This window comes from Schistosoma haematobium, chromosome ZW, assembly GCF_000699445.3.
Source record: "Schistosoma haematobium chromosome ZW, whole genome shotgun sequence".
Classification (NCBI taxonomy): domain Eukaryota; kingdom Metazoa; phylum Platyhelminthes; class Trematoda; order Strigeidida; family Schistosomatidae; genus Schistosoma; species Schistosoma haematobium.
Window position 1 is genome coordinate 67,557,699 of NC_067195.1, and position 13,003 is coordinate 67,570,701.

The 13,003-nt window shown below is 31.2% G+C and overlaps 1 protein-coding gene across 1 annotated transcript in view; it reads right to left on the minus strand.

Annotated features, from left to right (window-relative positions):
• Nucleotides 1-498: 498 nt before the first annotated feature.
• The window catches only part of HMR-1_1 (Hmr-1p), a 57,481-nt gene continuing 44,976 nt past the window's right edge, over nt 499-13,003 (minus strand). The window contains exons 8-14 of the mRNA XM_051212108.1: nt 10,634-10,743; nt 8,556-8,674; nt 7,064-7,289; nt 5,838-6,067; nt 4,325-4,462; nt 2,838-2,966; nt 499-1,333 (exon numbers count right to left, since the gene is read on the minus strand). Coding sequence (XP_051072248.1) covers nt 1,017-1,333; nt 2,838-2,966; nt 4,325-4,462; nt 5,838-6,067; nt 7,064-7,289; nt 8,556-8,674; nt 10,634-10,743 — 1,269 coding nt within the window. The 3' untranslated portion in view covers nt 499-1,016. The remainder of the gene's footprint in view (nt 1,334-2,837; nt 2,967-4,324; nt 4,463-5,837; nt 6,068-7,063; nt 7,290-8,555; nt 8,675-10,633; nt 10,744-13,003) is intronic.

The following is a 13,003-nucleotide window of genomic DNA, read 5'->3' on the forward strand; positions in this document are numbered from 1 at the left end:
GTGAAATTTCTAAAATCTCCACAAAACCCATTCTGATAATAATCAACTGCTCACTATTGACTGACTTCAGGAAATACTCCTGGAGTTCTAGTGAGAAGCCGTTACCAGTGGAGTTCAACCAGGTCTGTTGTGAGATATCAGCTCACTGAAGACAATGGTGTACCGTGGCGCAACTTCGTGGATTGGTTGAAGTTAGACATTAACACCGTTAGATGTCGGCCGGCTCAATGGTCTAATGGCTAAGTGCTCGCACGCGAGACCAGTAGGTCCTGAGCTCGAATCCCGAGGGGTGTGGGACCGTGGATGCGCACTGCTGTCATTAGGAGTCTCATACTAGGACGAAACGGCCGTCCAATGCTTCCAGGCTTTGCATGGTGGTCTAGCTTCAATTGACTCATGATTTCCACTTGTGATATATTCATTTGTTTAAATCGTATCTTCTAAGATTTCATTAAACAGTACTTATTAGAATATATTTTATATGAATAATTTACTTTATTCCTAATGATGAAAGAATAGCTGTAATGTATACAATAGATTGAAATATCGTTAAAAAACATTACACTATAAAAGATTTAAATAAATCCATCCTGATGAATCTTTCTATACTTCATTAAAACAATGAACAGTTTCAAAAAACAAAAAAAATTTATGAATTACAAATGAAGACAATACAAAAATGAATAAAAACAAATACATAGAAAAGAATTATTCACAAATGAAAATTTTAGGCGGGAATTTTTTACATTCAAATTAAATTGTACAAAAACAAAAAAGTTTCATTTCAATAATAACGATGTAACACATTATAAAAGTATCAATGATTTTATTAATGAATTATCATTAGAGTTATTGTTATGATTCACTAACGTTGAGGATTCTTTTAAACAGTCTTTGTTAGTTAGTCAGCTAGTTACTTAGTTAGTTATAATTTATCATTTGAATATATGAATTGAAATTATTGAATTATTAGTCATTGTTCGAATACAAAAGTATAATGTACATTTTAAACTGTTTTATTTGTTTAAAGTATTCAGTTTTCCATTGGCTATGGGTTGTTTTATTGATTGTTGAACATTTTCTATATTAAGATCTCCATCATCACCAATATAATCATCATAAGATGTTGATACAACAGGTTCAGTTGGACAGAATTCTGGTGGAGGTCTACCATCATATCCTTCATATCCATATTCTAATACTTGATCTAATCTTATTGCAGGATTTGGTTGACGATCAAATGACTCCCATGGTGGTATATCTGTAGTTTTTTGTCCATAGGCTCGAGCAGTAACACTAGGAAATGTTTGTATATCTATACTTCCATTTGTGTCTGCAAAATAAATCGTAAAATAATTCAACATGTTATTTTATCATAAATAATAAACTGTTCAATTAGGCTTCATTTGTTGAAAATATAATATGTTCATTATTATAAATGACCTACATTCAACCTAAGATAAGTTGAGGGAAACAATTTTTTTAAAAAACAAAGTACTAACAATGTATACCATTGTGATACTTCTGATTTTGTTGAATAAATATTTCATATGATTCGCGACGTGAAACGTTCTATGTCTGTTTGATGGATACATTATATATTACTGAATACTCATCTACATTTTCACCCAAATCTTTCCTACAATCACGTATACTATTGTATTTCGCGTATAAATATTTGCATCAAATCATGAAATATTGGTAAACAAACATGTCTAATGGGTTTACAAATTTATATAGATATGATTAATTCATCCAACTAAAGATTATACAACTTTCATTTTATATTTTGAAATTAATGAGTAAAAACACTGAAATACAGTAATTTGCTAAGTTACGAAACTTCATGAAACACTACGTAAACGCTACTGTACTAGTAGATTTCAATCGGGTATGTTGTGAGATAGTAACTCACTGATGACAATGGTGGACGACGGTGCAATTTCGTGGATTAGTTGAAGTTAGACATTAACACCATTGGATGCCAGATCACTGGTCTGGTGATTGAGCGTTCACACACGAGACCGGTAGGTCCTGGGTTCGAATCACGAAAAGCGGAATTGTGGATGCGCACTCTTGAGAATTCCCATACTAGGACGAAACGGCCTTCCAGTGCTTCCAGGTTTTTCATGGTGATCTAGCTTTGACTGACTCACGAATTCAACTATTAAATTACTACTCTATTTGAAATTTTAACAAAATTCAGATTTATTATTCAATATCAATTTGAAAAATGCATTTGAATTAGCTTTATTTTATATTTCTACCATTCACAACACACGATATCTGATTTAACAATTTCGGTAATTTAATAATTTTATTCGTAAAGTCAGCTTTTCAACATTCATTGAAAAATTGTTGTGTCTTTCATTATAAACAAACAGTGATTGCTAAAAAATGCTTGAGTTAAAACGACTATATACAAAACTAAAAGGAAGTTAAGTAGTTGAATTCATGATTCGATCTCAACTAGACCACCATTGAAAACCTGTGAGCACTGGATGGTCGTTTTGTCCCAGTGTGGAGCTCCTCAACAGTGATCATCCGCGATCCCGCACACAAGACTCAAACCCAAGATCTTCGGTCTTGCGCGCGGCCGCTTGACCACTAGACCACTGAGCCGGTATCCAACGGTGTTAATGTCTACTTCCAACCAATCCGTGATCGTGCACAATACTTCATTCATTGTCTGAGTTGGATAATTGTCTCCAGCCGACACAGATTGGACTCCACTGAGAAACATAAACTCACGTCGATTAAGGTTATGCATTTTGAAAGCCTATTCATGTAAATTTGCATTAAAATATTGTGATACACTCTCTATGTTGTTTATTTACCTGATTTTCTACTTGTTGGTAAGTAACCATTACTCTGATAGGAGCCATTAGTTGTAAGTTGATACGGGTTAGAATTAATATTTCCTTTTAACACTGAATAATCAATCGGTCCATGGAAATCTTTCTCACCTTAAATGCATTTAGAATTATAAACAATGAAAGTACAATGAAACAATAAATATAAAAGAAAAATTTGTAGAATTTTTATTGGAACTCATTTGACTAAAGATTAAATAGGTGCTACTCAATACCTTTTAAGAAACGTTTTCAACGAATTCATGTTATAATAGTTACTTTATTTAAATAAGAAAGTGTTGTTATTTATAATCGAACATTTAACTGATGGTAACAGCAAATATTTAAACTCCGTTTCCGTTATCTAACATTGATGCCAACTTGATAAATTTCAAATGGTTGTTAATCATAGCTCCGTTTGACCGGATTTTTTTATTCATAACCATCTTGATTACAAGTTAACTGCCTAAGAAATCACATTAATCTTCTACAAATGCAGGAAGTAAATGTCTCCGTCACGAGAAAAGGTTTGAATAAGAGTGATTATTGAACAACATTTGACGTCAGTCGGACATAAATCAAGTTGAAAAACGGATAGGTTAATTTAATTCACTATAGTCATGTCATTATTAATAGATCTGATAATCACTGTCTAAATGCAAATGACTGGAATGTAATATGTTTAAAAAACTGGTTGCATATATCTTGACTGTTTTCATTCACCGTCTTTAAGTTTTTACTTTAAACTATTTCAGAACATAACTTCAGTTCTCAAATATTGGTTAGTTGGATCGCCCATTAATGTTCAGATCTACAATCGACCAGTCTTTTTCGGCATATATGTATGAAACTGATCAACTGTAGTCCTAAACATCAGTGGTAAGATTCACACGATCATTACGTATGAATTGATATCGAGATCGCCCTCACTTTATAGTCAGGTGATTATCAAGACTTAGTAGCTATGTGAATAACACAGCGGTGTTTGAAGCGAAAGGTAGTCTATTCAAGTCCTAGAGTGAACACCAACTCGGATCCAAGTACATCCAACTGGCGAGTTCCAAGCAAGATAAAACACGCGTCTTAAATTCCACTGTTAGCCATCATCCTTCTTTGCTTAAAATATTTTAAAACTTCTATCTCATGGTTTCATTTGTCATGTTAAAACTATATTCACTTATTTTCATTCGTTTCATATTACGATTGGCTTTTTTAACTGTACAAATCAACATAAAGTGTGTTATCCGGTTCCAAAGCACATTTATTCAGGGTTTCATAGCTTCTATGACTATCGAAAATTAATCATCAAAAGCTTGACAAAAAAATATTTAAACTGTAACCATTATACAAAGAATATTCTAAAAATTGTACTGATCAAAAAACAAACTTTTTCAGCGTATTTACAGGAGTTCGCTACAAAATAATGTTACCAAAAAATAAATTCTGAAAACAAAAACTTATAAATATATTACCTGTACTCCATGGATCATTCATCTGAGTATCTATACCCAACTTTTGATCACTCAGTTCATTGTTAAAATCAATTAAATTAGATTTCTTCTTCTCACGACGTTTGCGACAACAGATAATTAAAAAAATTGTTGCCAACACTAAATGAATTAAGAATAAATAAAAAAATAATATGATGATTTTTGTACTAGAGATTATAACAACTCTCCTAAAAATTAATTTCCATCATAGTTAAATTTTGCTTGAACCCTTTTATTAACTTACTTAACAAACAATGTTATTCATATAGTAACAATTTGCATATTTCCTTGTACTATTATGATCACTATCTTGTCCGTATCAACGTGTACGCTTGATAACATATGACAGCATACTCACATATCTCTAGCTAAAATGTAAATCGCTCTTTTCCATGTATATATGTACTCGAATCCTGTTATTAGCCCTTACCTTGCCTAGCTGCGCCTTATTCGATTTGACTATAAGTCTACCTCTGTATTCTCTTCCAAACACACATTCACCTATCTACTTCAATTTCGCTTTATATGCTTATAACTATGTTATCTGTGCTATCCGTAAATAAACTATAGTTGCTGCTTCTTATTGCCTTCTGATTTCAAACACTGTTGAGATTTATAATGATAACAGTTACCAAGTTGATTGATTAACAAAGTAAAACCACTACAGAATAATTTTTTCAGATGTACTTTTATGCATCTGATGTAAGTTTATTATTTGGATTTTTTTAATATATCAGTTGAGAAACCACTTCAAACACATATACCAATAACAGACTGATCAATTGCAGTCTTAAACCTCAATAGGAAGATACAAGACAAACAATACCAAGTCAATTAAACTCCTTAGATTATTATATCTAAATATATATATAACTTATAAACTACATTTTTTTAAAAAAAGGTATAGGATATTTCCACATAATCACCTTGGTTACTTAATCATATTTTCTATAAATTCTTAATCAATTATAAACTTATTACAAGCTTAATTAATTTTTGAACAGATTTACAAATATGACTCGAAAAATTAAAAAAAAAACAAATCTAGTTAATAAATATAAACTGTAATTCCTTTTAACCTTAGTTAAGAAGAAAAAAAAAGAATTCCCGTACAGAATAAGTAACATTCATCATAATGTAAAGAATCATTTATATCATCTTACTATTATTCCATAAATCAAAAATATCATGACTTTTGTGTGTGTGTGTGTTTGTTTGTTACGAATTTCAAAAGACTTATGAATAAGTAATTCTTATGAATTCTGCCGAAGAAGTTTAAACAGCATATGCAAATGAATTTAATATTATAGAATAAAAGAATCATAAAGGGTCTACTATTAATGTTTTAAGATTTTATGACAATCTTTTTGTCTAGGTGGCGTGATTACGTATTATATATATATATATATATATATATGTCGGATAAATTGAAGCAGTTCACAAGTACCGACGTAAATACATGTTTGATTAAAGAAAAAAATACTTCGTGACTCACATATCGCTAACAGTAGTAGGACAACAAATAAAATCCACCACCAACTTAGACCAGCTATATTTACGCTTGAAACTTGGTTACATAATGGTCCAGTCCAGATCCCATAACAAATACATGTAAAATTACTAGCACCATTAAGTACATGACATTCACCATTAACACATGGGTTTGGATAACATTGTGATGGAACACATTTACCCTTGTCATCTTTAACTGTGTTATTCAAGCATCTAGGAAAAAAATTTTGAAATTTCATCAATGGAATCATTTTTTTTCATTAATTCATCATTAGTAAACTTAGTACCAATTCTGTTTTGTACTGTTCAACGAAAAAGTAACGTTCCGAATACAAGCGCATTAAAATGTTATAATTACAAATTTCTTATGTAATTCAATGTTGAAAAACAAAATTAATGTTTTAATGAAACTCAACATTTGATTATTGATGAAATTCCGTGTTTTATTAATTAACTTTATTGATTATGGTATAATGAGTTGATACAAGCAAGTTACTTAGTTGAATATACTTTTAGAAATGTTTACTTATCCCATTTGGGTACTGAAACTAATGTACTTGATTGTATTATTGTAATTATCATATTAGCTGAGCCCGATCGATGAAAAAGATAGAAAAATGTTTCAAATCATTAATGGTTGCGAATTTTTTCACTGCAGCCAACTGATATGCGGATATATATTCAGTTATATAATCATACATTACGGCTACTATGAAGCTAAAAACAAATCATCTTGTTCCTCTTTTAAGGTTACTCTGAATGACTGAATTTTCAAATCATTTCACAGTGTATCATTATCAGATTCATTGTACCCCATTAGTCTTAAACATCTGACTATAGTTATCGAAAGTCTATGTCAATAATTGTATTAACCTAACATCACCGTATACCAGTAAAGCGATTGAGAGTTATCAAATGAAATTACAACTAAGACATTTATCGTAACACTGAAAAACGTATTTAAATCATATTACATAAGTGAAAATAAACTCGGAATAGTAAAAGCCCATGAAATTTACAAATTATAGGTATGAAAATTCCGTTCATATAAATAGTATATTTTCAACGTATTCTTAGCCGAATTCTAAATTCACCAAAGAAAGATGGTTAATATTAAAAAACGACAGTTTTGTTATAGCAGTGCACTTAATTGGACATTGCACAATTAATTAGCTTACAAATAATAACTGACATCACCTAGAAACTTACTCGCATCGATAACTTCTCCATTCCTCTATACAAGAAGCGGTAATATCACAAAGACTTTTTGAACTATTACAAAACCCAGGACCACTTGAACAACCTGACTGTCTGCCAACTGTACCCCAGTCTGTATACCGTTGAAATGATGGGTTACTAATGATTTCCAATGGATAATCTTGTTCAAAATCAGGCCATATATTACGGAAATCGATCCAAGCATCATCCAGACATGCTATAAATAGATAAAGGATAATAAACGATTCACTATAAACTAATGAGTGATTTCTGATCGTTTTGTAGGTATGCAGTAAAATACAACTTAATTTCTTTTGTGCCAGATGAGTACGAAGTAGGAAACTAGCGGGACAGTGCGCGAAAAACAATTATTAACAATCAATATTGATATCGAACATTTATGGTGACAGTCTGATTCTTAGTTTATAGCACACACTCCCTTTAGTTAAAAGATAGATAGAAACTGGAATGCCCAAAAAAGCTGTTTTGTTTTATTGCATTACCTCTCGTCAGTAAACATCTACGACACTGACAGAGATCGAATCCAGAACATTCAGGTTTTCGGATTGGGCGTTTTCTATGAAACCTGAAGATCTGTAGGTCAATGTCATGCGAATTCATGAGTCCAATTTTCTGAAGCGTTATATACCAGAGTAAAGCAGGTGTCCAGTGCTTTCTGGTCTTCGACGACTGTCTAGTTACATTCAATCCATAATGTAATGACAACCAATTTGAATTCACAGGCTTGTGGTATAACTTGTTATGCTATTCAAACAAGTTGCTGTTTTAGTCCTCTTAATATTTAACTTACCAAAGATCAAAACAAATTAACTCGCAACATATACGACTGAAATTTATTCAGACAAGCAAATTTGGTCATAATTACTTAAATGAATAATCATGGCAATCTCTTATCATAATAAATGGTTATGTTGATCTTGAGATATATTATTGATAGATATAGTGTAAATTGGGGAATGAAATGACAATAGTTGGGTAATTTTGTTGTGAAGATATCTTACCTTCCAATATTAAACTGCTAAACTTAGTAGATTTGGGAAATCATTTGGTTTTTTTATAAGTGGACGTCATGTAGTTCACAAAATAGATATTGCTGACTAAACTGTTAAAGGGTCAAATTAAATTATTAGTGACCTCTGAGTCACTAAATCAACACTTAACTTTCCATAACTTTCTACATAAAGTCAGGCCAACACCCTTAGGTTGATAATTGTATTACATAATGAGTTATCAAATCTGACGCTTAGTGAAAAATTTTAAGTTAATTACAGTGATTTTCTCACCATGGTATTTTGTTTAAAAAACTTTCTGATACCTCGAAAGTATACGTCTTTAAATTTCTACCACCAACTACGCAACCAACATTCATTTCATCAAGTTTTGTATATCTTGTAAACTAATACGTCCTTACAGATCACAAATACACATCAATTAGTTTATGAAAAACGTTTATGAAACTTACTGTCTTTAGCTCCGTTTGCAATAATTATATCAACTGAACCTCTTGAAATTGATTTCTCTGGAAAATATCTTGAATCATAATATATTTTATCTAGTTCATCGACCTGAAAATCTAAAAATCTTTTTAAAGAAAAAATGTTTCAAGTCTTGATAAAGGTCATTGGTTGCTAATTGAATCAAAATAAATATCCGTTAAACAATGATTCTACAAAAGGGTCTAGGGTTTCCTGTCAACTACCTCCAACCACCATCTAATTTGTTACTATCATAACTTGCAAATAGTTTATGTTTACTTCAAAGTTTTAACATCCTTAAATTCTTGGAAACTTGACTAGTAAGAATTAATGAATTAACTTATTTGTTTAACAACTAAACGAACCTAATTGCACAAGTATGTGAAAAAGTTATTACAGATTATCATTATTATTATTAGTATTATTATTACAACAATGAATACTCTATATCATTTATTATGATGGTAGTAGAAGCTTTTAAATCTTCCTGTTGTACAATATACTGAATTCCATGAATATCTGTTTGTTTGTTCTTTTTGCTTTTTAAATATCTTATTGTTCAAATCTTCCATAATAAATCAAGAAGCTTTATATCGATTCTGTGTCTTCATTACGAAAACTTTATTTATTATAGATTTGAGAATATTCTTAGTTTAGAGAAAACTCTTTGAAAAAGGCCGATGACTTTCTGATACTTTATTACCTCAACTTTTAATAACATATGTTTCTCAGAAAAATCATTGATTTCGGATGAAATTTTCTCTAGATTAATCATGATATTATACATAACTAGATTTCGAAATAAAGAATGTTTAAGTGAACAATTATTTGAAATAACTTTGTTATCAGGCTTTACAGTTATGAGTCCATAAATATTGTGTTATTTTACAAAGACCTCCTGTGGAGTTAGTTAGATTGATCATACGCTGAAAGCTTTATCCTTGTGTACCTGTGAACATGTACCACCATAGTCGCAAATGGAAGTTACCAAGCATATTAACAGCCCCATCCGTTCTCATTTGATAGATAGTGGGCATTATATTGAAATAAATGAAGCCTTCTCTGTTTGATATCAAGTTCCAAGTATATATCTAAAGGAGCTAGATTACAATTCTTTTACACAGTCTGGATTACCTCCAAATAGCTCAACTTATGTTTCGAAAAGAGGTATGTTAAACCTTGGTCCATAACTGGATGACTAGACATCTAAACTGGATATTATAAACCTCTCATTCTCTCGATCTTTTCTGCATTTATACCATTCTCAGTCTACACATTCATCTTTTCCAATTCACACGAATCCTTATCATGAATACCTTGACAGTATCTCTCTTAATACATATTATATTTACACAAAATTACCAAGACAAAGTTCTCTTACTTCGCATTATATTAACCTTATTTTATTACTATTATACTGGTTAAAAAATAGACACATTGTGACGAATCATTCTGACCTTTAATAAACAACCTTCCTAATATACAAGTGACACATTTTTCAAGTATTTATGACGTAACGGATGTGAAAAATCACCATTTTTAACATATAACGTTATAATCATGAACCGATCAATGTTAGACTACCATTGAAAACCTGGATACAGTGGACGGCCGTTGTTCCCTAGTACGAGACTCCTCAGTAGTGAGCATCCACGATCTCGCAAGCATGACTTAAACCCATGACCAATAGTCAGTTCATTATCTTAATTATGTTCAACACTTTCCATGGTTTCATAATGAATATAACATTACTTAATTTAATAGCATGGCTTATTTTGGCCTTGGTAAAAAATGGCACACTAATTATGGACTTATAACTGTAGAGTCTGATGACTAAGTTATTGTAAACAATTGACCGTTCACATATTCTTTGTTTTTGAAAACTCTTTAAGGATTTCCAAAGTGATAAAACTGATATCATAGTACCAAATGAATATACTGACTGAAATACTCGTTTACTTATCAATTAAAATTTATATTCTAACCTGTCAAACAGTACTATTTCATAGAAAAAAATTCAATGTTTGATAGTTAAACATTTTCTTAATAAAATTAATTTACTCACCTTGATGTAAATGTGACTTCAAAGACATGCCAATTTCCATCCGAAATGTTTAGTGAACTTAATGTAATTGCAGTATTATCGAAACGTAGTTCAGGTATTCCATTTGAAACCTGATCATTTTAGATAATAAACAAAAAATATTTCCGTAAGTAACAAGATTAAATAATTCATGTTCACACATGTGAGAAATAGATCTGTTTTGAGGGTATTTTTTTAACGAATAATCTTCGTGAAAAAATATTATGACATGATTATATCCGTTTATGATTTGTAGGAATGTGAATAGTCTCTTGTTGGCATACGTGCATCCCGTGCGGATTCCCTCGATATAACCTTAGGTCGTAAGCTTTTTTTATGCAAAGAGAATGATCAATTGCAGTTCTAAATAACAATAGGAAGATACGGGTAAAACAACACTAAGTGGGTTTAAAATTCTCCCCATTGCACAAGTTAGTGGCTATCAGGTCTCAGTAGTTAAGTCGATAACTCGATGGCGTTCAAAACAAGCGGTGCTGGGTTCGAGTCCCGGAGTGAACATCAATTCTGAGATGCAGGCAGATCTAGCGGACGAGTTCCATATAGGACGAAACGCGCGTCCTGTATCCCACAGCTAGCCACTATCTATCTTTGCCTAAATCTACCTAGTTTAGATACGAACTAGTCTGTTATTCTTCATCAATAACATATCATTCACACATAATGTAATTCTTTAACTGACAAACTGGAATCCTGAGAAGAAAATTTATAAGTCGTAATATAATAGAATAATTTCAAACAAATTTAACTATTGAAAATATTCAGTAGCTCGTACTAACAATTATGCTTGCAAATTAACCAATAGATATTCATAGGTAGAAACGAAAAACTCGATTTTTTAGTTTCATTTTATTTCTTTCTATCTAAACACTTGCAATACGAAATAACTTATATAATAAATCAACATCTTTACTAATACTGAGTTAATATTATGTCATTAAGCTTTCTTACTTTAATTTAATACCTTAATAAGTTATAATTCGGTTGATCAACAACTTACTAATAGAATAACGTTTGGTACTTCTAATATTTATTTATCAATCTATATTATGTAGATTATGCATAAAAAATGAAGTAAGATAATCTAATGTAGCACACATTTCTAATGGAATACTCATAAATACTTATCGAATTATATTAATGTTTTCATGTTATAAGCACTTTAGTAAGAAATGTTCTAAAAACAGAATTGAATACAATGAATCAATCAGTAGAACAATTTCATATTACTTATATGGTCTTAATTGATGATTCACAATATATACAGTATAAAAAATAGTAAATGATTTGTAAACATTTCATCTTAGATGACTGTGTTATGAAGTAGGAAAAAATTGTGTAAAATTTCAAAATACCATTTTACTCATTTGACAAATTTAAAAATATTACAATAGAAGTAAACTTTTAAATTGTACAATTTCATGAATTGGTTGAAGTTAGACATTAACATCATTGGATGCCAGCTCAGTAGTCTAGGGGTTGAGCGCTCGCGCGCGAGACTGATAGATCCTGGGTTCGAATCCGGCGAGGCGAGGTCGTGGATTCATAGTGTTAAGAAGTCTCATACTAGGATGAAACGGCCGTCCAGTGCTCTCAGGTTTTCCATGATGATCTAGCTTTAATTGACTCATGAATTCAACTATTATATTTTTAAATGACAATATCAGTGAGTCAGGCATGTGGACAACTGCGGACACTCATTTGACTGGAAAAATGTGGAAATCTTGGATAGAGAAAATTCCAAAAACACCAGAGCATCTTTAGAAGCTCGGCACTCATGTCAATGAGCAATCAACAAGCACATTAAAATTGATACAATTTATCAATCAATCGGGGAAATTATTCACAAACATAGGAACAAAAATCAAACCAATGGGAGATACAACCAAAACAAAGAAGTAAATAATGACAAGTTTAAAGTCAACAAGAACCAATCAACACCGAGGTTTACAGGACAAGTTGTGAACCACATATGGAGAAATTCGAACGCTTCACTTCTACCTAAAGTTTGTACTGATGATGTCGTTCAGAAGAACAATGAAAGCTCCACGACTAAACCATCCAGCTCAGAGAGTAAAGCCAGGCACATATATGCATCGGTCCAACTTGTTACACTTCATTAGCACAACAAGATAAACATAAACTCCATAAAACTAGTTATTTCAATAGTAGTAATATATATAAAAGAAAGATTATGTATAACGCTATAATACAAGAAGAACCAATTAGTTTATAGAAAGAAAAAATTTATAAAGCAATTTTATTCTCACGGTTTAAGGGAAGACAATAAGTATGTATACACTTACACTATTGTGATCGATTCTAAACCATGTC